The 27,946-nt window shown below is 43.7% G+C and overlaps 2 protein-coding genes across 13 annotated transcripts in view; one reads left to right on the top strand and one right to left on the bottom strand.

The window, feature by feature from the left end:
- Window positions 1-14,790, top strand: part of TP53BP1 (tumor protein p53 binding protein 1) — a 70,850-nt gene extending 56,060 nt beyond the window's left edge. For 8 of the 9 annotated variants that reach the window (XM_067744985.1, XM_067745043.1, XM_067745033.1 and 5 more), the window contains 7 exons: window positions 2,034-2,225; window positions 2,645-2,860; window positions 4,465-4,680; window positions 8,732-8,826; window positions 9,363-9,562; window positions 10,063-10,208; window positions 10,605-14,790. In XM_067744985.1, the coding sequence (XP_067601086.1) occupies window positions 2,034-2,225; window positions 2,645-2,860; window positions 4,465-4,680; window positions 8,732-8,826; window positions 9,363-9,562; window positions 10,063-10,208; window positions 10,605-10,792 (1,253 nt within the window). In that variant the 3' untranslated portion in view covers window positions 10,793-14,790. Of the gene's footprint in view, window positions 1-2,033; window positions 2,226-2,644; window positions 2,861-4,464; window positions 4,681-8,731; window positions 8,827-9,362; window positions 9,563-10,062; window positions 10,217-10,604 lie in introns of those variants that run through there. The other variant, XM_067745015.1, reaches the window with a different exon arrangement.
- Window positions 8,704-27,946, bottom strand: part of TUBGCP4 (tubulin gamma complex component 4) — a 49,728-nt gene continuing 30,485 nt past the window's right edge. For all 4 annotated transcript variants that reach the window (XM_067745356.1, XM_067745351.1, XM_067745366.1 and 1 more), the window contains 9 exons: window positions 22,527-22,577; window positions 22,015-22,120; window positions 20,155-20,262; window positions 19,580-19,718; window positions 16,342-16,519; window positions 15,651-15,785; window positions 14,080-14,196; window positions 13,323-13,462; window positions 8,704-12,713 (listed from right to left, as the gene is read on the bottom strand). In XM_067745356.1, coding sequence (XP_067601457.1) covers window positions 12,701-12,713; window positions 13,323-13,462; window positions 14,080-14,196; window positions 15,651-15,785; window positions 16,342-16,519; window positions 19,580-19,718; window positions 20,155-20,262; window positions 22,015-22,120; window positions 22,527-22,577 — 987 coding nt within the window. In that variant the 3' untranslated portion in view covers window positions 8,704-12,700. The remainder of the gene's footprint in view (window positions 12,714-13,322; window positions 13,463-14,079; window positions 14,197-15,650; window positions 15,786-16,341; window positions 16,520-19,579; window positions 19,719-20,154; window positions 20,263-22,014; window positions 22,121-22,526; window positions 22,578-27,946) is intronic.

Raw genomic sequence — 27,946 nt, 5'->3', positions numbered from 1 at the left:
GGTGTTTTTTGAATGTCCTTCAGTTTGGGTTTGTCTCATGTTTTCTCTAGATTGGCGTTATGGGTTTTTGAAAGGAATGCTGCAGAAGTGAAGTGTCTTTCTCAACACATTGTATGTGGGAGGGCAGTATGTGACATCCAAAGGGCATCTCTGCTGATATTAACCTTCATCATTGGTGAAGGTGGTGGTTGCCAAGTTTCTCCATTGTAAATTTAGTGTTTTTCCCTTTCCATTTTGTATTCTTTCACCACTGACTTGTAAAGTTACTGCCTTTCTTGATGGGAACCTTAGGTAGCTGAATGTCGCAAATATATTGAGATATTTTTGCTTAGGAGGAGGTTGTTAGTGCTGTGTTTGTGTGTCTGCACACCCACCACTTACTCTCTGGTTTGGAAAAATGGTGCCTTTTTTTTTTTTTTTTTTTTTAAACCGGTACAGTTCCCTGTACCGGTGATGGTGAGAGATTTCTGTCTGTTATGACTGTTTCATGTGCCCATTCTTTGAATATATTGCCTCTTTTCTGTGAAGTAATTTGGGAATACATGTTTGCATTGAGTTTGTCATTTAAAAACATCCTTTTTCTGGGGGATTTTTCGGAACAAGGATTGGTATATAATGGGCAAAAATGCCTCTATTGAAGTCTCTTCAGACTTTCTCGTGCTTTGGACTCCTGAGTAGTTGCTCTTTGCCCCTTTATTTCATTGTTATATGGGCCACTTCACCTTCTAGTTCTGGATAACACTTAGCTCCATGTAGCATCAGTTAGTAGCACATGGATTGAGATCTTTTATGACCTGTGACTTACATAGTTTGTATCAAATGCATTTGTTCCTCTTTCTGGTGTAAAGCCTCTCTTGGAGGTCCACATTAGGCCCTCTTAAGAGAGAGGCAGTTCTCTATCCTGAGTGAATTATGGCATACAGGGGAGGGAATTCTGTGTCCCATTTATTGAGGCTGTCTGCTAATGTTAACACTAGACAGCTTCTAGTTCTAGTAGCTCGTCATTAGTGTGAAGTGTATTGTTGGCCTTGGGCTTCTTTGTGCTCTTGAGGGGTCTTTTTGATTTAGAGATTTAAGCCAGGAGATGAACAAGCAAAGGGGAAAGAGAGTGATTCTGTGGCATAGGTGAGGGAGAGAACCAAGGCCTGCTTTCTCCTCTATCATTTTTTCCCCCTTGGTGCATGCTCTGGGTTTCTTTAGCCCTTCATTTAAGCACAGGCTAATGGGAGAGAACAAATGAACCCTTCTGTTCATAGGAATGAAAAAGTATTCACATTAGTGCCCTGTTTTTATATCATATGTGTGTTGCATTTATGTTTATATTTATATATGTATCTTTTTTATAGGATTGGAAATGGGTCTTGCCCAAGATCACACAGCTTGGTGGTAGCAGAATTAGGCCTAGGCTCAGGTCTCCTGAATTCTAGCCCAGTTTCCTTTTATACCCCACATCGTGTTCCTTCTAATCTAAAGGCCTTATCTTGAGGTTCTGAATCAGAACAAGAGCAGAAAAGTAGATAATAAGGAGGGAAGATTAGGGAGGAGAGGCAGGATTTATTTTTTTCCCTTTCTCTGGTCTATATCTCTATTTTGATTTTGCTACACAGACACATGCTTTCTCTCTTTGAATGATGTCATCTTTCATCTACAACTTAACTCAAGAATTATCACCCAGCCTCCAAAGAAACCAAGAAGGAAAGGTTTAGTAAAGTTGTAATGGGACTGTTTAACAAACCACATGCCGTTTCACTTCAAGAACCATTTGAACCGCTAACAACCCACAAAGGCTGGCTTTAGGAAGCTTTATTTTATAACTAAAGGGCTCCTTCTGCTGAGAAGCTTCACGGTCCAGTCCCTGGGTGGTGTCTACATGTACCCTAAGTGGTGCGGTGTCTGGGATTGACAGCCAGGGTTCTGTTCAGCCCTAACTGCAGTCCTCTGTTGTACCTCCTCTAATTCCCTGACTCAGGCCTGCTCTGAGTGGATGCTGAACAGCCTAAACAGCAAGCTGCTTTTATGTTTTTCCTACCCAGGAGTGGTGAAAGGGCATAGGAAGGAGTCTGGAGAGCTGTACTACAGCATTGAAAAAGAAGGCCAAAGGAAGTGGTATAAGCGAATGGCTGTCATCTTGTCCTTGGAGCAAGGAAACAGACTGAGAGAGCAGTACGGCCTAGGCCCATATGAGGCAGTGACGCCCCTCACCAAGGCAGCAGATATCAGCTTAGGTAAGACCTCTGCTTCCTGAACAGCTAACTGCCTCTGGACCCTGGCCTGCTTGTGGTAGGAGGAGTGGTTTTTAGAGCAATCAGTAATGCTTCCCTGAATCTTATCATTCCTTGGTCGTTTATGAGATGGTAATGAGCCAGTTTTTTTGGAGCCACTTCATAGCTCTGTTTTCTCGCCAAGACCAAATAGTAAGTCCTCAGATTTTTTTTGGCCTCCCCAGTTCTATAAGGGACCCAGCACATTTTAGTCATGGCAGAGACTGAAACAGAAAATATGGTGGCCTTAAAAGAGGCTTCCTGCCCCCATGGGAGGTGGGGGAAAGGGTGTGGCGGTCTCTGAATCAGGCTGTGCCCAGCTTCTTGGCGTTCAGGGCCTCAGACCATGGGAGTTGACTCACCTGCGGCTTATCCTCCCATAGACAATTTGGTGGAAGGGAAACGGAAGCGGCGAAGTAACATCAGCTCCCCTGCCACCCCCACTGCCTCCAGCAGCAGCAGTACAACCCCTACCCGAAAGATCACAGAAAGCCCTCGTGCCTCCACCGGAGTTCCCTCAGGCAAAAGAAAACTTACCACTTCTGAGGAGGAACGGTCCCCTGCCAAGCGAGGCCGGAAATCTGCCACTGTGAAACCTGGTGAGTGCTCCCTTTTGCCTCATTCTCCCTCAGACCACAGCAAATGCAGGGTCAGCTGCTGGAGAGACGGAGCCTGATACACGCAATGGCTCCTCCGTCCCAGTTACACAGCTGGAGTCCTGCACAAACCTCCATCTCCCAGCAGAGTCCAGTTGGGTAGATAGGAAGCCGGGTCTTGATTGGCAACATCCGCTGACCCCTGTGTTGGTTCTAGGAGGGAGAGGAAATGTAATTCATTTGAGCAGATTCAAAATAGGTGAAATTTTTCTTAGACCTCTTCCTTTTCCTGGCACCATTTCCGTCCAGAAGCTCTGCTCCCCTCTCCCTTGTGCTCAGGGCCCTTTGGCTTTCCCGGATGTCCTATTGAAAGCCAGTACCTTGGCTTGTATCTCCCCTCTCCCTACCTACCCCCAAATAACCCCTTTCTAGTCCCTCAAGTCATATTAATAGAGGAGTTCAATCCATTTATTGTTTACTGGGTCTCTGCTGTGACCCAGGCCCAGCCACTGTGGCTTCTGGAGACACAGAGGTAAAGTCCTCAGAGTCTGCCCCAAGGGCGCTTTCTGAGTCTCGCAAGCTGAGGAAGTTCATTGGTTGTTACATCGTCCTGGCACCAGAGCTGCTTTTGTTTCCTATGTATTTGAGTTGTGTCATCTCCATATCTATCTAACACCTCTGCTGTGTTTCAGGGTATGTGAGGCATGGAATTAAGTGCGTCATACATACTACCTCATATAATCCCTATGAGGTATAGGTGCTAGAATTCACTTTATAGTTGAAGAATCTGAGGCACAGAAAAGTTGGCTAACTTTCCCAAGGTGACACAGTAATCCAGAATTCAGACTCAGGCAGTCTGATTTTGAAGCCCAGGCTTATACATGCTACATCAGACTGTTCTCTTGCTGCTGGTTTTATTTTAGGGAGGCATGACCTGTCTGTCATCTTAGCCTCCTAATGAGCCTACGATTCAGCTTCTCCAAGTCAGGTATTTGTTTTCTTCTCGAGGATTTATTGGGGCACTCCAAGCATGGGTGTTCTGGACTGGCTGATTCACTTACCTACTCCCAGGTGTTGAAAACTGGGGCAGTTGAAGCAGGCTGTTTTGATATTGTTCCATCAACACGTAAAAACACTTTATTATAAAGTTCTGTGCACTGTTCTGGTGAGGGTCAGGGATAGGGTGGGAGTATCTGCTGGGGACATTTCTTGGTGAACCCACTTTTTCAAAGGCTGCTTCAAGATATCACATATCCTGGGGAAATCAGGGCACTGGGCAGAGGAAGTGGGCTGAAGATTTCCAAACATTTTTCACTTTTACTTTATCTTTGTATTAGAATCACCTTTTCTGCAGATGACCTCAGAAGTTTTTGGTTTGTTTGTATAAAAACAATACTAGTTGATTTTCACTTATGAAAATAATGTATACATTGTCATGACTGTAAAACTTAAATACATAGAACTACTCTGCACTGCAAACTTGTTCCTAGGTTGTTGGCCATAGGATTGGTCTTTGGTTTATAGCTCAAAAAAGTTCATCAGGACACTGCCTGCACATCCCATCGTGCCCAGGAATGGTCTGTACCCTGTGCCTCTGTCCTTCCCAGGTGCAGTGGGGGCAGGAGAGTTTGTGAGCCCCTGTGAGAGTGGAGACAACATGGGTGAACCCTCTGCCCTGGAAGAGCAGAGAGGGCCTCTGCCCCTCAACAAGACCTTGTTTCTGGGCTATGCCTTTCTCCTCACCATGGCCACAACAAGTGACAAGTTGGCTAGCCGCTCCAAATTGCCAGATGGTCCTACAGGAAGCAGTGAGGAAGAGGAGGGTAAGACCCTAAGAAGCCCTGAGGGCTCTAACATGTGTATTTCCTTCCTTTCCATTCACTTTATGAACCATCTGTAGAGGAGGAAGAGCAAGTGGCAACTGGAATCACAGTCAGGGAAAATTAATTTAACCCTGCTTCTTGGTTTATAGACTATTCTCACAGAATTCCTTTTAGTGATCAGTTCCTCAAAACAATCCTGTGAGGCAGACGGGAGATAGATGTTACATTTTATAGACGCGGAAACAAGCTTGGAGAGGTCGAATAATTGCTTTTTATCCACGATAATGGTAGACTTGGGACTTAGAACCCAACGTTCACTTTACCTACTACAATCAAATCATCCATGTCAGTCAGGTTTCTGAATGCCCTGCCATCCTTCCCATTTGTGTTCTAGGGGCTAGAGTGAAGTTTATTCTCTTGAGGTCTGTGTGCAAGACTGGGAATGTGAGGTACCCAGTGTCCCAGGGTGATGTCAGAGAAAGAGCCTCTAGGCCTTTTCAACTCTTGTGTTTCAACCTTAAACTAAACCTACACATTTCTATGTTGTCTGTTACTCAGGGTTTGAGTAGACTGCAATGGGGAGAGGTAGAAATTATTTGACATGTCTAAAGAGTGTGTGATCTAGGAGAGAAAACTGGGCAGGTACAAATATACATTGCAATATAAGTGACTGACAGCAGTGCAGTACCCAAATGTGTCTGCAAAGACTAACAGTCCAAATGGAATGATGTTCTACAAGTTAGAGTTCTGACTAATGCTGAGTCTTGCAAGAGGGAATCGAATCAGGGAACATCGTTATCAGAAAATAGCACCAACTGCAGATCTGTGATGGTTGGCGCTTCAGGTATGTGGATGATTTTCTTTTAAATTTATTTATTTTATTATTTATTTTACTTTTGGCTGTGTTGGGTCTTCATGGCTGCACGCGGGCTTTTCTCAAGTTGGGGAGAGGGGGCCACTCTTTGCGGTGCACGGGCTTCTCATTGTGGTGGCTTCTCTTGTTGCGGAGCACAGGCTCTAGGCGCACGGGCTCAGTATTTGTGGCTCGCGGGCTCTAGAGTGCAGGCTCAGTAGTGGTGGCACATGGGCTCAGTTGCTCCGCGGCATGTGGGAATCTTCCCGGACCAGGGCTCAAACCCGTGTCCCCTGCATTGGCAGGCGGATTCTTAACCACTGCACCACCAGGGAAGCCCCTGATTTTCTTAATTAACCAAAGCTATATCTCACCAGATACAGCTATGTGGAGATCTGTTCAGGGACGTGGGAAGGGTGGTCAGGGAGTTGCAATTGAGGTTTATACTATCTGGAAGGTGCACAAACAGTCGTGAGTATTGAGGCTTTAGGGTGTGGGAGCAGGTGTAGAGTGGGGGGGTTTCAAGATTAAGTGTGGATCAGGCCTGGTTTGTCAGACAATTCAGATAGGTACAGTGGGAAATGAGGCGTGTGAGGAGTTTCCTAGCCAAGAATGTAGTTTGACTTTGATCATAAGGGATTGGGAGTCCCTTGAGGTTTCTGTGAAGAGGTGTCATGGTATCAAAACAGTGTTCGTGGTCTGGTTTTGCTTTCACAATATTGATGGACTCTAGTCTTTATTCTTCAGCACACTCCTAGCCCTTTCCTAGACCAGGACTTCACAAAGCAGCTCTATAGATGTTTTATTTGTTGATTAGTACAGCATGCCTAAGAAAGCTGGCTTTGGTATGAGATGCAAACTGTCAAATTTCTTCAAAATCTGTGAGCCTGTGTGAGATTTAATAAACCTGAGAATTCCCTCCATTCCCCTTTGCAGATATATCACATGTTTTTAATCCCATTCTTGTAACCATGTGTGAGGGGAGGTAGGTTTTGTCTAAATGAGGAGGAATTTGGACAGTTTTTTAGAGGGATCTCCATGTTTCTTATAGAAAGTGTGGTTATGGTGAATATGTCTGCTTTATGTTGCTCCTTCGTCCTTAGACATTGCCCCTTTGATATTTTTGGTATATGAGAATGTTTAAAGGTTCGTCTATCTCAAGAAGCCCGAGACGTTTGTATTAGAATGGTCCTCCACAGAATTACAGTTTTTAAGAAACTATGTGGTATATCTTCCAGATAAATGGGAATCTCTTTTATTTATATCGGGAGCTCAGTAAAATATTTGAATCAGTCTTGTGAGACATACTTAGTAACGAGTTAAGAATATGGCACCTAGTCTCGTTGGGTGGCACACCATCAGGGACCCATCAGCCACAGGGATGGACTCCAGAGTTAGGTTTTAGTACCTTCATCCTTGATTTAGATGATGGAATTAAAAACCTGTTCATTTTAGCCTCTGGTTGGCAGGGCCATTCATGAAGTCAAAAGTAGAAAAAATTAAATCCAAACTAACTGAGAAAAATTAGAGAAAGGGACTGCCTAGACAGGGTAATATTTGATTACACAAATGCAGGAAATATAGATGGGGATTAAAATCTAAACAGGTTGGGACTAGAAACGGTCCTGGATTAAGTTAGACATAAAATAGAAGTCTTGAGACAAATAAAGAGCTGTGCGGGGCCTTGGCAGTGACTCAGCAGCAGAGTGCTGGTACTGAAAATTGTGGCATGATATATTGATATGGGTCGAGGATGCCACGGCAAAACAGAAATAGTCTTGCTGTATTCTGAGTTTCTTATAACCCTTTGGAGTTTCCAGTTTCATTTTGAGTTTTCATTTTCAAGAAAAGAGCAATAAAAGTGAATAGGCTGGCCAGTCAGACCTAAACAGAGGCCTGAGTTTGGGGCATCAACACTGCCTGAGGAGCCCCAGCAGCAGGGACGGCACCAGAGAGCAGGGGGCTGGGCAGCCTCCTCAGGGGGTCTGCTCCAGCAGGTTTTACTACGGGTATGAGGGGGAAGGGAGTGGTCTTGGCACTGAACTTTTAAACATTTGGTTGGGTTTTTTTATTGGTGATAAGTTCAATAGAGCTTAATTTCTACAATTTCCTAATTAAATAAAATATATTTTTAATGTGTTATTTATATAAGAGGAGCAGATGACGAGAAAACAAGCTCAAATTAGATATTGGTCAAAAGAAGCAATTTCTAATTGCCTAGGGTCATTATAGCTTCAGCCTCATGTCTCATAACTTCTACTTCTACTTCACCCTCAAGATTATAGAGCAGGGCTTCCCTGGTGGCGCAGTGGTTGAGAGTCCGCCTGCCGATGCAGGGGACATGGGTTCGTGCCCCGGTCCGGGAAGATCCCACATGCCACGGAGTGGCTGGGCCTGTGAGCCATGGCCGCTGAGGCTGCATGTCCGGAGCCTGTGCTCCGCAACGGGAGAGGCCACAACAGTGAGGCCCGCGTACCGCAAAAAAAAAAAAAAAAAAAAAAAAAAGACTATAGCGCAGTCATTGATGTTCAGTGTCCTGAGGTACTTCAAGACCATCAAAGGGAGATAGTTTTCAATAAAAGGTTGAATCAGGATTTTCTGGCTAAACTTCACTTTAATTAGTTAAATTTTAGAAACCCTGTTTTCTTTGAGCATTTTGGTTTATCAAAGATTTAGTGTATAAGGGGGTAAAATGCTGATGAAGGGCAAATTTGAAGGCTTTATTATAAAAAGTGCTAATCAGTCATTCTTCATCTCCAGAGAAGGCAGAATTAGAGGAAATAGGGTTAGTTTGCAGAAGGAGAGATTTAGGGTAGACATAAGGAGGAACTTCCTGATGGTAAGGGTTACTCAAGTTGGAGTACAGCACTGTGGGAAGTGGGTGCGTGTCCATCCCTGTGCACAGTCCCATGACTCATTCTTAGTATAGAAACCTTTGATGTTTTCAGGTGTAGGACCTGCCTCCATTTCTCATCTTCCCCCACCCCTCCTGCTCTTTCCCTTCTTTTGGCAGCATTTTATAGGCCTCAAGACAGATCTCTTTCTGACCCATGGGGAAGCCCTTCACCTGCATCTTTGGGATACAGTGCTGTGGAGATAGCTGGGGAGTAGAAAAGGGGGCAGTAAGAAGCAGGCATAAAGTAGCAAATAAAAAAACAGCTGGTAGTAACTATTATCTTGGTTATGTCTCTTTAATAGAATTTTTAGAAATTCCTCCTTTCAACAAGCAATACACAGAATCCCAGCTTCGAGCAGGAGCTGGCTATATTCTCGAAGACTTCAATGAAGCCCAGGTGAGGAGTTTCTTTGTGTAGATTCCCAAAGGGGCAGTGATGAGAAGAGTCCACTTGCTGTACCGAGAAGAAGGCTGATAGGGGCCGGGGACGATGGATACAGTTGCTAGAGATTTCAGGAACTGGGAAACTGCCAAAACATTGTCGCATGAGACAGAATTTTTACTGTGTACAAGGAAGAGAAGTTAGAACCTTGGGTTACTTAATAGCTGTGGTTCTGTTGCTGGGACAAAAGCAGATTAAAATTGGTGTTTAATAGCAATCCCTGTTGCAGTGTTGGCTAAATACTTGGGGTTTGGTTGTCCCTTGAGGATTTAAGCCCCCAGAAAGCTGCAGGTGAGGCAGGGGGATTATCTAGGGAAGCTACTTGGGCTTTTTAGTGAGAGAACAGCCCTTGAGCAGAAGGACAGACTCAGTCACATTTTGGATAGTATATGGAAGTGTTCAGATCTGTTCCCTATGACTCATTAAGGCTACTATTCAGGGGCTTTCCCTAGAAGTCACTAGACCCATGGGTGCCGTTCCTTTTCTTCCAGTGTAATACAGCCTACCAGTGTCTCCTAATTGCGGATCAGCATTGTCGAACCCGGAAGTACTTCCTGTGCCTTGCCAGTGGGATTCCTTGTGTGTCTCATGTCTGGGTCCATGATAGTTGCCATGCCAACCAGCTCCAGAATTACCGCAATTATCTGCTGCCAGCTGGGTACAGCCTCGAGGAGCAAAAAATTCTGGATTGGTGAGTAGCTGAGAGCCCATCTAGAACGGCAGACAGGAAGACAGCAAGCTTCCAGAGGGGGAGAATCTAGGAGAGTAAATATTTCTAGAAACTAGAATGATCATAGGATAAATTACAGAATTTCAGTGGGTTTGAGATTATTTTAGCAGTTCATCTAGTTTATTATCCTAGAGTATATTGGTTAGGGACCTTTTGAAAATGTGTGAGATTTTCATGTAGATTCAATATTCTCAACTTGTTTTAAGCAACACGTTTAAAAATACAGGCTCAGGAGCATGATTTGGCTTAAACTTGGCCTCAGGATAAACATGGAAATCAGAAGGGGTAGATGAGAAGGTCAGGATCCCAGAAGATACACATCATTCAGAGAAGGAGGGAAGGGGCGGGGGGTGATACCCTAACGCAGGGCTATTGAAAGCAGTCAGCTGTACCTGCGTCCCTTTGCAGAAAGGCTGTCATTGGATATTATCTGTCGTGCTGTTTCTCTGACTCCTTCGTAGGCAACCCCGTGAAAACCCTTTCCAGAATCTGAAGGTACTCTTGGTATCAGACCAACAGCAGAACTTCCTGGAGCTCTGGTCTGAGATCCTCATGACTGGGGGGGCAGCCTCTGTGAAGCAGCACCATTCAAGTGCCCATAACAAAGGTACCTGAAAAGTTTGTGTGTGTTGTCGTTGCTCCAAGGATGTCCATGACCCGTAGCACTTAGTTCTTGTGGTCTAAGTCTCAGTCTTGATAGGCTGACCCTTACCCGTGTTTCTAAGAGAAGAAAAGTACCACCTTCAAGAGGTGAGCCAACATGAGTGACGCACCGGGCTGTTTATGCTTCTCCTGGTGTCCACCGGTATACCTGCTAAACTCAAGGCCAGCACATAGTGATTGTGACTTTTCACTTTTGGTTGTGATCACTGGCACTGTGTTTGACATGAAGGGCTTTAGTTTGGGCAGAGCGGGATATACTGGTGAGAAGGCTCATCTGTCTTTTAACTGGAGGACTAAATTGAGTCTCCTTTCCTCACTCACCTTCCCCTGCTTCCTGCAGATATTGCTTTAGGGGTATTTGATGTGGTGGTGACGGACCCCTCGTGCCCAGCCTCGGTGCTGAAGTGTGCTGAAGCATTGCAGCTGCCTGTGGTGTCACAAGAGTGGGTGATCCAGTGCCTCATTGTTGGGCAGAGAATTGGATTCAAGCAGCATCCAAAATATAAACACGATTATGTTTCTCACTAAGGATACTCGGTCTTATCGGTTTTATTCCCTGGTGTTGTGGAGACTGTGTTTTAACCAGGTTTTAAATGTGTCTTGTGTGTAACCGGATTCCTTGCATGGATCTTGTATATACTTTTATTTGCTGGACTTTTATGATAAAATAAATGTTGAATCTCTGGTTGTAGTAACTGGGATTTCTTCATCCATTTCTTTGAGCTTAATCTCAACAAATAGCAAGACAAACATAGTACCTTCTCTGCAGTTTTCAATGGGCTTGTTCACTGTAGAAGGAGAGCTAGCCAAGGAAAATAACAAGGAGTGAATTTTTTTTAAAGTTTTCTGTGGTATCATTGTCTGTCAAAAGATTAACCTGGGCTGTCTAAAATTCAGCACTTTCAAAAACCTGATTTTACAATAGGCCCAGATTTATAGTTGTGGCAGAAGTTGAGTGGAATTGGGCACAGCTCTTAGTTTTCTGTCAATGAAAAAAAAAAATCTCTCTTTAGAGTTGAGCTCACTAACAGCTGACCTGTGGGTACTGTACTCTCAGCCAAAAGGGTAAAGGACCAATTGTTGTGAATGGGTGGTGACTATAAACGACGACTTGCTGCAAGGATATAAACATGAGAAACAGTGATAACACTTGGAAATGTTTGTTAGAAGCTCTAGCCAGAGGTCCAAAATTTTATTACGGTTACAGTTGCTGGAAGCTGTTCCTTCTGTACTCCTAGCATCATCCCTGTTGATGTCCTCTCATTCTCTAAAGTGGGCTTAAATATCTTTTTTTTCTTCCAGATAGTAAATATTTTAGGCTTTTTTGGCCATTTGGTGTGCCACAACTACTTTGCTACGACAGCATGAAAGCAACTGTAGACAATAGGTAAGCAAATGAGTGTGACTGTGTCCCAATAAAACTTTATTTTACAAAAACAGGTGGCTGGCCATAGTTTGCTAACCTCTGCTCCAGAGGAAGCAGTGGAAGGGGTCATCTTTAGCTGGCAATTACAGGGAATAAGGGTGTGTAGTATGTGGTGGAAGATGTAGAGATGAGGACCAGATTGAGTGGCTACACACTGAGGCCAGAATGCTGCATTCTTTTTCAGTTTGGAGGGGGTTATTCAATGAATATTTCGGTTCACACTGATATGAAGATTGTTATCAGTGATGGTTGAGCCAGATTACTCCTGTGGTCCTTCTAAGTGGGATAATTAGACCTGCATCTTTCACTATTTGAAATCTAACAATTTTTTTTCTTAAGGACCTTTTTTCTTTGTTAAAAAATACTTTGAATACATTGTCAATAGCCAGAATTATTACCCTCTTACCAATCTGAAATAATTGGAAGTTACTGGTAAAATTCTTCAGAGTCACAGTTTTGAAGATCCTTAAGGATAGGAGATGCTCAGTTTTAATTTCTGAAGGAGGAAAGGAGGTCTGTGGGGTGTGGGGAAGCCTGTCTTACCTGGTGCCTTTCTTGCTCACTGGTAACAGCCAGAATTTGACTTATTAATAAATGTAATTCCTTTTTCACATGAGCCATTTAACGTTCTGATCTGTATAGCTTACTGCTGTGTCTCTCCCAGTCTGAACAGTACCTAGGCATATAGGTGCTCAGTAAATGAACATATCCGACAAATGTTCTCAATGTAACAGATCCTGCATGGTCAGCAGAGGGAGGGCTGACGCCACAAGTCCTCCTTGGTGGATGGGTTAAGAACTCCCCTAAGGTGGGGCAGGTGCCCCTTCCACATGGGAAGGAGGGGGGAGGATTTGTATCCATGGATGTTCAATAACTGCTTCTAGGAGAAAAGGTAGAGCTTTTCCAGTAGCTGCAGACATACAGTGTCTGGCCAGAGAATGGGATGTTTGTTTTGAATCTTCTGTTACAACGCAGGGGATTGACTTACTTAGTTTGTGGACCAGAAATTCTCACATCCCGAAACTGCAAAAGAAAAAAAAGAGTTGCATCAAAATATCATGCTTTCCCAAGATTTTCTTCAAAGAAATATGAATCAGGGCAACCTGTGATCTAGATAATCTCATCTTAAAATTCTTCTTGCTAATAAAATCACTTAGGAGAAATCTGCTTGACATTTCAGAGAGAGAAAGCAGAATAATAAATTGCTTTTTTGAATGGGACAGACCTCTGAGAGAAGACACCTACCACTGAGTCTCACTATTAGATTTTTAAAAAGTTTGGAGTTAGAAGGAGCAGTCCCCTCCTTTCAGAGGCAAAAAGCTGGGGGGCAGGGAGGCTGGGGTGGGGGATGCTAAGGCTGCACAGCCGGTTCGCGTCACGCTAGGGACTGACGCCCTGCCTCAGCGCCAGGAGTGTTGGTTCTTTACTCTGATGACTTTGACTGCAAAATAATCTTCACTGATGATCAGACACAGCCCTTTCTCTTGCTGAGCCTTACTTTGCTTGTTTATAAAAGGAGGGTATTTGGACTAGATGATGGCTAAAGTCTCCTTCCAGCTCTGGAATTCTACAACTTGTTACAAAGCCACATACACACAGTCCACTGAGTGCCCCAAAGGCAGTTGTTCCTACCTGCCCAGGGTGCCACCAGCCTGGGTGTAATATTTGTTATAATCTAGTCGTAACAGTAGTTGAGCCAAGTCCGAGTTGATCTGATGATTGCGAACACTGGAGAGAATCTTGAATAGGAGTGAAGACTGGCGGCTAAAACCCTGCAGAGAGAAGGACTCAAGCTGTCATTCCTCTTAGACTTACCAGCTATCCATGTGGAGTGAAGGAGCAGGGGAGATTCCTTGGAAAAGTCTTGCTGAAAATTCCACAGTACCAACTGGCCTTCCCCATTCCCATTTCTGTTAGCTCCTAAAATGACTTCTTCATACCGAGTCCATAGAATGCATGACTTCCTATGAAAGTACTCTCATACTCAGTAGGAATTTAGCAGCCAGCTTCAAATTAATATATTCTGCTGTGTACTGGGGTTGGGGAGAGCCTGTGTTTCCGTTACAGGCAGATAATTATAATCTCAGTGAAACAGAGGGTTAGTTCAAGGAAGTAAGGAGGTTGGATGTTAGAAAGTAAGAACAAAGCCAGTGCATATCTGGTGGGCTGAATAAACTATTCAGGGCTGAACTATATTTGAACGCTCAGGCAGCACATAATTATCTGCTTTAAAAACTGATACCAACATTTTTTATCTTATTATTTCTGTGTGTATGTATTGGGGAAATGTTTTAACTGACTCAGAGGAAAAGATCACGATTTCCCATCCACAAAGCCACCTCTGTCCTTTGGACAGGGCTGCTTACTTTCAGTGGCCAGGCTGACTTACCTTCACCAGGATGCTCAGCTGGGCGGCCCCACGTTCATCCAGTGGGCCCAGATTCTGACTGACCAGCGAGCAAAAGCTGTGGCAGAGATCTAAGATTTCATTCAGGCAGTGAAACACCTAGCCAGGAAACACAGTTGACGTTAGGAGAAAAAGGAAGATACACTTGTGAAATTAAAGATTTGGGAAAATACGAGCCAACCTATTCCCATTCTCTACATCTGACCTCAGGAGAGACAATGCAAGTCCTGCCAGCCCCTCAAAATGCAACATGTGTAAAACACTCTTCCCTTCCAGGCAAAGACACTGTCATTCTTAGTCACCCTGCACGAAACCTCCACTCGAGCCACATTAAACTAGTCATTGTCTCTGGGACTCACCGAGTGTGCTCCCACCTTGAGCTTTGCTTTCAGTGTTGTTCCCTGTGCCTGGGATACTCTCCTCAATACCAGCTTGAGTCCTACTCCTAACAGCGCGCTCCCTTCCCCACCACAGCCTTTAGCGACCCCTTGCTTCCCTCTCCTCTATATTATCTGTACTGTTTACTTGGCGTTTGTTCAGGCCGTCTGTGTTGTTACTGATCTGTGATGTATGTAAGTCCTGTTTCTCCAACTAGATTGTGAGCTCCTTAAGGGCAGAGCCATGACTTATACCTCTTTGTATCCCCAGTGCCTTGCATACAGTAAGCACTCAATAAATATTTAATGACCATCACCTGCTCTGATATTCTGCTTTCCCCAAGGATGCACTCATACTGTACAAGGACAGTCTACCTGTGACAATGGTTCTTGGTTGTTTTCAATTCACAGAACCCTTTGGAGTGGCATCTACAGAACTCACTCTCCCTTAAAAATAACAGCAGCCCCAAATACCAGAACAAAAGAGTGTGGCACAACTGAGGAATAACAAGTAGCTCCCGTCAAAGATAAAGCATAACTTGTTCTATTAGAATCTACAAGGGGTCATTTTCATCTTGCTGCTTTTTCATCCTTGAACTGGAATCAGCTTGTGAGCTTTCAAAGATTGGTGCCTGGGTTCTACTAATTTAAGTGCTCTGGGTCCTAGATTACTTTAAAGCTCCCAGATGATTCCCACGTGGGTCCAAGGCTGAGAATAACTTCCCTGAGGGAGATGCACAATATATGTATGTACATATGTACACACACACACACACAGAGGGAGACACTGCTCTAGTTGTCTGTGAAAACAACTTCCAAACTGGTCGATCCTGATCCACAAGATTTCTAAGAAAGTAAATTCTACATGCTTTTCATTAGTCTTTCTGTGGTGTCAGAAAGGTTTTTAAAAATTTCTTTAAATCCTTCCTTCTGAGGGTTAAGCATATATTCTTTTATCTATAGCTGCTCACCACATCTTGTGATATAGTATTTCAGAAATTCAAAGACATTTAAGTTCCTTTTTAGTATTCCCTCTTAGTTTTGCTTTATAAGTTGTTAAAAATGTTTAAAGACAGAGATTGGAAAGTTGCTTAATGATAGTTCCATATCCTGGCAAGTGCCTAAGGGAACAGTCAGGCTAGAAGCAGTCTGAGGAAACCAACCAGCCCTACTTACAGGTTTCAACAAGATAAAGGACTGGGCCAGCAAATTGCTCAGGAAGTGGTCGTGAGCCAATCGGATGCTTTCAAAGTCTCGGGTAGAATTGATTTGATGAAGCAGCTGTGAGAACTGAGACTCCAGCACATCAACCTGGTAGACAGTTGCACAAATGATTTTAGTACCTTGCATAGTCTAAGTACGCAAGAACATCAGATGCCTGAGAGGATGAAACAGGAACTCTGCTCCCACTCACCTTCCTCCTATCCAAGCCCCTTTAAAGCTGAACGAAGACCCCCTTAACGTTGCCTCGCCTTGTAGGAAGTCGTCTGCCTACTTCCTGACGACCTCCAATGTCTTGGCAGATCTCACCCCCACACCCCCATCCCCCGCACGCCACATCCCCTCCGCCGACTGACTTGGTTAAGTCCTATGGGATTCCAGAAGCTACAGCAAACTATAAAATAAGGGGGCAACAATAATTAAATACTGCATTACTGATAAGGACCTTAACTCCTCGTTCTCCTTCATCCACTTATTTCCATTACCCTCTAAAATGCCCCCCAAGAAACATGCCTAGTGATATAATCCATGAATTTTCTCAAATTCCAGTTTATCACCAAATGCAGGATTCCTCTTCAATGACTCCTGCCAACCTCCTGGACTTTTTTTTCACACCCTTTCCTTCTACTCATCCTTCGACACAGACCTGGAGGTAGTACTGAAGATTATCCACCAAGAAGGCCATGTGATTTCTTAGGCGCCACTTGACTGCGTCAGTCTGGTTGGACTTGAGGTGCTTGCGCTGCATCTGTAGGGCCCAGCAGTGCTGCAGCTCAGCTTGTACCCGGCGCACACTCAGCAAGTACTTGAAAACAACATTGTACCTTGACAGAAACACCAGACTATTCAAGATAAAAACTTCACCCCCCTCAAGCCCCACCTGCGTGACAAACCCTAGAACTCTGTGCCACCCATTTCTCCCCAAAAGGCAGGAAGGATGTAAGTTTGCCTAGAGATGGGAACAGATAAACTGGTTTATTTATGTGATGGAATATTGCACAGCCATTAAAATGAATGAACTTCAGCTGTACAACATAAAATGACTCCTAGCAATATGATTTTGAATAAAAAAGGGAAATTTAAAAAGATTACATATAGCCTGATACCTTTTTTTGTAATGCTTAAAACAACTAAATAGAAAAAATATATATACTTTGGGAGAACATATATAGATGTTATAAAACTGTGTAGAAAGGATAGAAGGGACTTCCCTGGTGGCGCAGTGGTTAAGAATCCGCATGCCAATGCAGGGGACACGGGTTCGAGCCCTGGTCCGGGAAGATACCACATGCCATGGAGCAACTAAGCCCATGCACGGCAACTACTGAGCCTGTGCTCTAGAACCCGCAAGCCACAACTACTGAAGCCTGTGCACCTAGAGCCCGTGCTCCACAAGAGAAGCCACCGCAATCAGAAGCCCGTGCATCGCAACGAAGAGTAGCCCCCACTCGCTGCAACTAGAGAAAGCCCGCGTGCAGCAACGAAGACCCAACACAACCAAAAATAAAATGCATATAAAACAAAAATTTTAAAAATTAAAATTTATAAAAAAAAAAAACATGGAATTTAGGGTAGTGGTCACTTAGGGTTGGGGGAGGCAAGGGGGCAGGGCTGGGAAGGACCACACAGGTAGATGGACATTACTGCCAGTGTTCTAGACATTGTTCTAAAAGTGGTTCTGTGGCATTTGTGTGTGTGTGTATGAAGGAGGAAGGAGGGCCCTGCATGGACAAATAAGAATGTGTTGGGAACCAAGGATTTTGGTTGCTGTGATTCTCTGTCCCTGAAGCCCACAGAAGAGGAGATAAAATTGAGGGCTCTGTGGGGAGTGGGGGTGGGGAGGGATAGGTTAGGAGTTTGGGATTAACAGACACACACGACTATATATAAAGTAGATAACCAACAAGGACCTCCTGTACAGCACAGGGAACTATATTCAAGATAATAACCTATAATGGAAAGGAATCTGAAAAAAAAGAATCATATATATCTATATGAATCACTTTGCAGTACACCTGAAACTAACACATTGTAAACCAACTATACTTCAATTAAAGAAAAAAAATCAAGGGCTCCCCTCACAGAGCTCTAGGTAGCTGCCTGATATTGACCCCTGTACCGAGAAGATGCATGGGAAGAGCAGCTGATTCCTGGTGGAATTGGGCTTATTTACCTATTCTTAGGCTGGCTTGCATAAGATAACCTGATTCCATCTGCCTTTAAAAATTATTTCTAATGGAACAATGTACTGAAAATAGTACACCTTGTTTGTATTCTGATTTGAACAAACCCAACCATAAGACATTTTTTAGATAATGGGGGAAATTTCAATGTGGACTGGATATCAGATAATAAGGAATTATTGTTAATTTTACTGGGTGTGATAATAGCACTGTAGTTATATTAAAAAGATGCCTTTTTTTAAAAAAAATTATTTTTGGCTGCATTGGGTCTTTCTTGTTTGGTCTTCGTTGCTGTGCATGGGCTTTCTCTAGCTGCGGTGAGCGGGGGCTACTCTTCGTTGCAGTGCGTGGGCTTCTCATTGTGGTGGCTTCTCTTGTTGCAGAGCTTGGGCTCTAGGTGCACGGGCTTCAGTAGTTGTGGCACTCAGGCTCAGCAGTTGTGGCTCGCGGGCTCTAGAGCGCAGGCTCAGTAGTTGTGGCGCACGGGCTTCGTTGCTGCGCGGCATGTGGGATCTTCCTGGACCAGGGCTCGAACCCATGTCCCCTGCATTGGCAGGTGGATTCTCAACCACTGTGCCACCAGGTAAGTCTCAAAGATGGCTTTTTTGAATTGCATAGTGGTGGAGTGAAATGACATGTCTGGGATTTGCTTTATAAGGCTCTGGCCAAAAAAAGGAGATGAAACAAACAGCGTGATGTTGCTAGTTACTGAAGATGGATGATGCGTCCATGGGTGTTTGTGATAGTCCATACCTTTGTTTATATTTGAAAATTTTCAAAATAAAATGTTTAGGAAAATACTTCTGAGCTTGATTTCTTCAAGGGTGTTAAGAGCATCTCAAGTGAGAAGGAAAGTGGACTGGGAGCTACGGAGGCTCTTTGGACAGAGTCCAGGCAGCTTACTTATGTGGGCTGTGGGCTCTGCGTCTTCTCCCTAAACCAGCTTTATCTTTCCAGTTTATGTCTAGTCTCTCATACCCTAAGCTTCTCTTCCCCCCAAAAGTAGAGGGTTATGAACAGGAATGGAGAGGATGAAGAGAGGCCAAAAACCTGGCAGCCTGTAAATTGCTCGTTATTTTGCAATTAAAAAAAAAAGCTCTGATGGGGCTTCCCTGGTGGTGCAGTGGTTGAGAGTCCGCCTGCCGATACAGGGGACACGGGTTCGTGCCCCGGTCTGGGAAGATACCGCATGCTGCGGAGCGGCTGGGCCCGTGAGCCATGGCCGCTGAGCCTGCGCGTCCGGAGCCTGTGCTCCGCAACGGGAGAGGCCACAACAGTGAGAGGCCTGCGTACCGCAAAAAAAAAAAAAAAACCTCTGATGGTTTTAAGGGTTTGACCCGCCCACTCATCCCAGCATCCACTACTCCTACCGTCTCACATCTGCAGCTTCACTTATTAATGTTATCTGTCCAGACCCCGAAGGCATCTGAGTTTGCAGCCTCTGACTTATAGACTGTTAAAAACCAGCTGGGGGACTTCCCTGGCAGTCCAGTGGTTAGGACTTGGTGCTTCCACTGCAGGGGGCCCGGGTTCAATCTCTGGTCAGGGAACTAAGATCCTGCAAGCTGCGGGGCGTGGCCAGAAAACAAACAAAACCAGTTGGCTGGCTATCTTGCTCCCAACCAATTCTACTCCTGATAATTTCTTCTCGTGGAAGTAAGATGGGTAATAATTACCTGTGAGAAACTCAGAAATACTCACTTTTCCAGGACAGCAGGTGTGAAGAGAATGTGTAGTGGCCACTGCACTTTATAGGAAAGACCTAGGGCTGCCCAGCCGGATGCAGGGGCTTCCCGGGGAGAAGTTTCCCGAGAAGGCCCTTCTCTTGCCTGAGTAGCATCTGTTAAGAACAGAGAAGATGACTTTGCTCATCTAGAACTAGAGTTTCAACAAGGTGAGGAACATTCATGAAATGAGCGCTCACTCGAACCTGCAGTGTCAGAAGCATAAAGGGGATACAAAGGGGACTTGTAGAAGGCAAGGAAACTCCCATGGGGTATTCTCTTAGGAGGTCTTTTAGAGATTCTTTTTTTAGTCTTAAAGAACTGTGGCTATAAATAAACAGAGACCATTCCAGCAGCATGACAAAAACAAGCCAAAACCATGGCCTGGCCATCTCTTAGCCTCTCTTGACTTCCCTTTTCTTTTGTGTAAAATTAGGGTACTGGACTAGGTGATTTCTAAGGTCCAAAATGATATGGTTTCTGTGGAAGTGGATGGAAGCAGAACAGGTAATGACCAGTAGGAGCAGAAAGACTCTAGGAAGCACAGCAAACCTTTATGTTCCTTTCCATGATACTCGATTGTTAAGTGCAACAGAGGGAGAAGGTTGTCATCATCTAGCAGCACCTTGTGTGCTGACTGTTGGAAGGCCACATTCACATCTGCAAGAAAGAACACATGGGCTGAGAGAAGGCTTGGCTATGTAACAAATCCATACTCCCCTGGCTTTCCACCTCTCCTGCAGCCCGCCTATCACTAATAGTAGGATACGGTAAACAGTAGTTGCTTCTGCCTGACTAGCATGCATTCCTTCTCCTGTTGCTGATAACAGCGCCCTGGTTTTCCTTGGAGAATCACCCCTGTCCAGAACAATCCATGTAGTTCCAGTGGGGTGGACAATACCTGACCGTCAGGGTAGGCAGGTGACCCAGGAACGATCTACCTTGTTACACTATTTTGTTTAGGGATATGAACATGACCCAAGCCAGGCCAATCCAGAGGCTCTATTCAGATTCTGAAAGAGGGTAGCTATTTTTTATTCAAGATAAACACGGACTCAGTAGGATGTGAACTTGGTTGCAAGCCATCTTGCTACCATACGGAGCAGGCCTGTCTCAGAAGAAAAGGCAGAGGTGAAAGATGGAATGACACCAAGTCCTGAAGGCGTCATGTAAGCCTTGGAGCAAAACTGCCTAGAGCCATCTTACCTCTGACCTTTTCAGTTATGAGAATCAATAAATTCTCTTTTTTCCTTTGCTTAAGTGAATTTGAATTGGGTTTTCTTGCAACCAAGAAAGTCCTATGTAAGCACAGTGGACATCTATTGTTTTAAAGAGCTAGAAAAACAGTAACCCTGTCTCCCCTGCTGCCCCACTCCCCTCTTTTTTGACTCTGATCCTTATGTAACTCTCCTCAAGTAGTTTGATTAGGAGTGGTAATCCTTCCCATTGGCCAAAGCTGAACACTTTACTGAGGTAGGCATATCTTCCTTTTTTTTTTGCTGCACCTTGTGGCATGCGGGATCGTAGTTCCCCGACCAGGGATCGAACCCGTGCCCCCTGCAGTGGAAGCTCAGAGTCTTAAACCACTGGACCACAAGGTAAGCCCCCAAAGTAGGCGTTTCTTAGTCTGACCTCTTTGATACAGGGATAGGTATATGATCCAGTTGGGCTAATCAAAACCCTTTCCCTGGAATCCCTTAACTTGCTACCAGAGAGACCAGGTTTGACTCCCCCAGTAGACTCTGTGAGGTATGTTCCTGGGAGCTGCTGGTGGCCATGTGGCCAGATGGGACTGGAAGGCCATCAAAGAGCACACAAGAGGCACAGACAAGGTAAGAGACAGAATCCTAGCAATCCCTAGTTTCAGTTCTCAGGACCAGATATATCCCTGTCCCGCTGGAGTTACAGATACAATAGCAAATACACTCCCCTTTTCTACCTAGGTTAGTTTTCCATCACTGACAGCCTAACGAGTTCTAATACAACAAGTGGCCATAAGTCCCAATATGGAGACTTCCCTGGCAGTCCAGTGGTTAAGACTCCACGTTCCCAATGCGGGGGGGGGGGCACGGGTTCGATTCCTGATTGGGGGACTAAGATCCCATGTGCCACATGGCGTGGCCAAAAAAAGAGAAAATCTCAATATGTCCCTTAAGAAATAAATGGCTATAATCTGATGAGATGAAATACTGGTTTGAAGGCCTGTACCAACCCTTCCAGGAAGAGTCACGAGCTGAAGCTGCTCCCAGTAACAACAGTGTGAGCCTACCTGAGTGGCCTTCCATTTTGGAAACACTCTCTGTAACTCACTAGGCTGCTCCTATGTGGCCCAGGCCTAAATGGTTTGGCAGCAGCTAAGAAATACACTACAACTTCAGTAAGCTGGTAATTTTTGGGCCCCAGGGCAATTACCATGTTCAGTTACTGCAGTGGGTGGTGTTTTTAACATGTGTTGAGCTGTATCAATGAAGGCCTGAAACAGTTCTCCACGTCCCAGAAGGTAAAAGTCTTTAATGATCTGCAGAAAGAATTTCAATTTACAATTCAGTAATCCAGCAGAGCTTTTCACTATCCTAAGAGAATTATGCATATAATTTCCAATTTCATCAGTTTGAGCCCAACCTACAAAAGGTCGTAGGCTTTTGGCATTTTAAAGGGACATACTTAGTAATGGCAGGATGACTGGTGTGTCTTTGATATCATTTATTCAATGAAAGCACAATAATGCCAGAAGAAAGTAAGCCAAAGCTTTGTACTGTAATAAACCTGTAGCATTAGATGGAGTTTGCCCACTTGGATGAGGACATAAGGAGCCACTCTGGAAGTCTGGGGACAGGCAACCAGTACTCTCAGGAGAGGACAGAGAATAACGTCATTGTCCACCAGCATCATTTTAAGAGTTAAAAGAACAGCTAAGCTATTACCTTCAGCTGACCCAGTAAATCTGACTCTTCCACCATCAGCTTCCAGAGATGCTGTGAAAAGAACCAATGAAACAGGGTCAATTGAGGACACAGGGTGGGAAGGGGAAGCTGGGACGAAGTGAGAAAGCAGCACTGACATATATACACTACCAAATGTAAAATAGATGGCTAGTGGGAAGCAGCCGCATAGCCCAGGGAGATCAGCTCGGTGCTTTGTGACCACCTAGAGGGGTGGGATAGGGAGGGTGGGAGGGAGGCTCAAGAGGGAGGGGATATGGGGCTATATGTATACATATAGCTGATTCACTTTGCTGTACAGCAGAAACTAATGCAACATTGTAAAGCAGTTATACTCCAGTAAAGATGTGGGGAAAGAAAAAAAACAGGGTCAAAGTTTCATTACAATGAAAACTCCTATAAAGAATGGTTTTGTACAAATCCAGCAAGGTATTGGAAAAAAGAATATATACCATGACCACACTGGGTTAATCCCAGGAATAAAAGTCTAACAGTTAAAAAAATATATGAGATGGAAATATTCTGGAATTAGACAGTGGTAATGGCTGCACAACATCGTGAACATACTAAAACCCACTGAATTGTACCTATTTTTAAATGGCTCAAATGTTTAACTTTGTTGTGTGAATTTTATCTCAATAAAAGTTTTAATATGAATATAATTCACTACATTAAAGATTAAAAAAGAAAAAACATGATCACCTCAATGGATGCAGAAAAAGCATCTGATAAAACTCAATATCTGTTCATGATTTTAGAAAGAAAGCAAACAAGGAATAGAAGGAAATTTCTTTATTCTGATAAAGGGTATATACCAGAACCCCACAGCAAAGAACCTATTTGATGGTGAAACATTAGAAGAAATTCCTTTAAAGTCATCCAACATTGTACTAAAGACTTGCCAATATAGAAAAAAAAAAACTGAAAAGGAAGAAACAAAACTGTTATTATTGACAGATAATATCACTCACTACCTGCACAGAAAGTCCAAGAGAACTGACATATAGATTATTAGAACTAGTAAGAGAATTCGGCAAGCTTGGTGACTGAGATACAAAAAATCAACTACATAGCCGTTACCAGCATCAAAGGATCCTGACTAGGATTTGCCCCGTGAAGTGATCAATGTCGTGAAGTGATCAATGTTGATTCAGGATTCCTGGAATCTCCACCTTGGTGCTCCCCTTTGCCTTCTCTCACTGGAACTGATACAGATTAGGAACTGGCCTTTGGCCCTTCTCTAATACACAATACTAGACAAAATAGCTGACATCCCCAGAGGAATATAAGCACACAGGTCAAAATAATTAGACATGGGAAGAGTAAAAGAAATACAACAGACTAGGTAACACATACCATCTGAAGCAGAAGTTTTAGAACTGACTGAGTGGCTAGTATAGTGAGATATCCCCTGTAAGACTGAGGTTTCCCATATCCCAGCTGTTCAGAGTACTGCCTGCTACTGGCGCTTTTGGCTAAAGGGAGCTACCTTGCCCATCGTTCCCTCCTGAGGAACCAATTTCTGATAGATGCAGAGGTATAATGGCCTAGCCCTCTAACCTCAATTTGGGACATCTCTGAAGGGCCATTCTAGCTTCAGAGCTCTGCATAAGATGGCCAAGTCTTCTGCTGCAACCACATCACAGTTTATTTCCCCTCTCTACTCAATCCTGCTTCCCTCACTTCTTGCCAAATCTCAGTCACAAAATCTGTTTCCTGGGGAAATCTGACCTTTGACACAGACCAAAAATTTTAAATACTCTTTACAAATATGCTTAAAGAGGTAAGTGTAATAGCAATATAAATATACAAAAATAAATCATAAAAAAGAACCAAGACGCTGGATCAATTGAATATCCATATGCAAAAAATTAAAACTTGATCTATACCTTGCACCACATACAAAAATTAACTCAAAGTGATCATAACCCTACATGTAAAACTAAAACATATAAGTTTTCTAAAAGAAAACAGGAGAAAATTTTTGTGACTTTGGGTTACACAAAGGTTTCTCAGACACAACACCAAAAGCATAAGCCACACACAAAAAAGAAATTGACAAAACTGGACTTAATCAAAATTAACAACTTCTACTCTTTGAAAGACACTGTTAAGAGAATGAAAAGACACGTCATAGACAGGAAGAAAATATTTGTAAGTCACATATCTGATAAAGGACTTACATTCAGAATACATAAACTCTCAAAACTCAACAGTAAGAAAATAAAACAAAAACAAGAAAAAATGGACAAAAGTTTTGGACACTTCACCAAAGAAGATATATGGATGGCAAACAAGTGTATGAAAAAAATTTCAACATCATTAGTCATTAGCGGAATGGAAATTAAAACTACAATGGGGGAATAATCCAAATGTCTATGAACAGATGATGGGAAAACACATTGGTATGAACAATGGGATACTACTCATCAGTAAAAAAGACTAAACTATCAATATATGTGACATGGATTAATCTCAATTATGCTCAGTAAAGGAATACCTAGGAATAAATTTAACCAAGGAAGTGAAAAATCTGTACAACAAAACAAGTCTTTGTTGAAAGAAATTGAAGACAGCATAAATGGAAAGACATTCCATTTTCATGGATCAGAAGAATTATATTGCTAAAAAGTGTATACTATTCAAAGCTATCTATAGATTCAACACAAACCCCGTAAAAATTCTTATCAAAATTCCAAAGGCATTCTTCACAAAAATAGAAAAAAATACTAAAATTTGTGTGGAACCACAAAAGACTCCAAACAGCCAAAGCAATCCTGAGAAACAATAACAAAGCCTGTGGTATCACACTTCCTGACTTCAACTATACTACAAAGCTAAAGTAATTAAAAGAGTATGGGACTTTGGGACAAGATGGCAGAGTAGAAGGGTCTGAGCTCACCTCCTCTCACGAAAACACCAAAATCACAACTAACCACTGAACAACCATCAACAGAAAAGTACTGGAACCTACCCAAAAGATATTCTACTTCCAAAGACAAAGAGGAAGCCACGATGAGATGGTAGGAGGGGTGCATCTGTGATACAATCAAATCCCATACCCACTGGGTGGGTGACCCACAAACTGGAAAACAATTATATTGCAGAAGTTCTCCCACAGGAGTGAGAGTTCTGAGCCCCACATCAGGCTCCACAGTCTGAGGGTCTGGCATCAGAGGAGGAGCCTCCAGAGCATTTCGCTTTGAAGCCTTATCACAGGAACTCCACAGGACTGGGAGAAACAAACGCCACTCCTGGTGGGTGCACACAAGGTCTCATGTGTACCAGGACCTAGGGAAAAAGCAGTGACTTCATAGGAGCCTGGGCCAGACCTACCTGCTGGTCTTTGAGGGTCTCCTGGGGAGGCAGAGGGCAGCTGTGGCTCACTGTGGGGACAAGGACACTGGTGGCAGAGGTACTGGCTACGCACTGGCGGGAGCTGTCCTGGAGGCCACCATTTTGATGCCAAGACCTCACCCCACCCAACAGCCTGAAAGCTACAGTGAGGCATGCCTCAGGCCAAACAACCAACAGGGCAGGAACACAGCCCCACCCATCAGCAGACAGGCTGCCGTAAAGTCTTCCTGAGTCCACAGCCACCTCTAAACCCACCCCTTGATCCAGCCCTGCCCACCAGAGGGAAAAGACCCAGCTCCACCAACCAGTGGACAGGCACAAGTCCCTTGCACCAGGAAGCCTACACAAGCCTCTTAGACCAGCCTCATCCACCAGGGCGCAGACACCAGAAGCAAGAGGAACTATAATCCTGCAGCCTGTGGGGCTGCAAACACAGAAAGTTAGATATAATGAGGCAGCAGAGGAATATGTTCCAGACGAAGGAACAAGATAAAACCCCAGAAGAACAACTATGTGAAGTGGAGATAGGCAATTTACCTGAAAAAGAATTAGGAGTAACGATAGTAAAGATGATCCATGATCTTGGACAAAGAAGGGAGGCACAGACCGAGAAGATACAAGAAATGTTTAACAAAGGGCTAGAAAATTTAAAGAACAGACAAACAAAGATGAACAATAACTGAAATGAAAAATACACTAGAAGGAGTCAATAGCAGAATAAATAAGGCAGAAGAACGGATAAGTGAGCTGGAAGACAAAATGGTGGAAATCACTGCCACAGAACTGAATAAAAAAAAAGAATGAAAACAAATGAGGATAGTTTAAGAGACCTCTGGGACATTAAATGCACCATCATTTGCATTATAGGGGTCCCAGAAGAAGAGAGAGAGTAGGGCCTCAGAAACTATTTGAAGAGAGAATAGCTGAAAACTTCCTGAACATGGGAAAGGAAACAGTCACCCAAGTCCAGGAAGCACAGAGAGTCCCTTACAGCATAAACCCAAGGAGGAACATACCAAGACACATATTAATAAAAATGACAAAAATTAAAGACAGAAAATATTAAAATCAACAAGGGAAAAGCAACAAATAACATACAAGGGAATCCCCATAAGGTTACAGCTTATTTTTCAGCAGAAATTCTGCAGGCCAGAAGAGAGTGGTATGATATATTTAAAGTGATGAAAGGGAAAAACCTACAACCAAGATTACTTTACCCAGCAAGGCTCTCGTTCAGATTCAACAGAGAAATAAAAAGCTTTACAGACAAGCAAAAGCTAAGAGAATTTTGCACCACCAACCAACTTTACAACAAATGCTAGATGAACTTCTCTAGGTGGAAAAGAAAAGCGCACAACTGGGAACAAGAAAATTACAAACGGTAAAGCTCACCAGTAAAGGCAAACATACAGTAAAGGTAGAAATCATCCATACACAAATATGATATCAAAACCAGCAATCGCAGGGCTTCCCTGGTGGCGCGGTGGTTAAGAATCCGCCTGCCAATGCAGGGGACATGGGTTGGAGCCCTGTCCCAGGAAGATCCCACATGCCGTGGAGCAACTAAGCCCGTGCACCACAACTACTGAGCCTGCGCTCTAGAGCCCGCGAGCCACAACTACTGAGCCTGTGTGCCACAACTACTGAAGCCCGCATGCCTAGAGCCCGTGCTCCGCAACAAGAGAAGCCACCACAATGAGAAGCCCACGCACGACAACAAAGAGTAGCCCCCACTCACCACAACTAGAGAAAGCCCATGCACAGCAATGAAGACCCAATGCAGCCCAAAATAAATAAATTTATTTAAAAAAACACCAGCAATCGTGAGAAGAGCGGAGTACAAATGCAGGATACTGGAAATGCATTTGAAATTAAGAGACCAGCAACTTAAAACAATCTTGGATATATAATAGACTGCTATATCAAACCTCATGGTAACCGCAAACCAAAAATCTACAATAGATATACACATAAAAAGGAAAAAGGAATGCAAACACAACACTAAAGATAGTCATCAAATCACAAGAGAAGGGAACAAAAGAAGA

This window comes from Pseudorca crassidens, chromosome 1 (assembly GCF_039906515.1).
Source record: "Pseudorca crassidens isolate mPseCra1 chromosome 1, mPseCra1.hap1, whole genome shotgun sequence".
In the NCBI taxonomy this organism is placed as follows: Eukaryota; Metazoa; Chordata; class Mammalia; order Artiodactyla; family Delphinidae; genus Pseudorca; species Pseudorca crassidens.
Note: the sequence above shows the minus strand (reverse complement) of the source record. Positions and strands in the feature narration are given on the sequence as shown.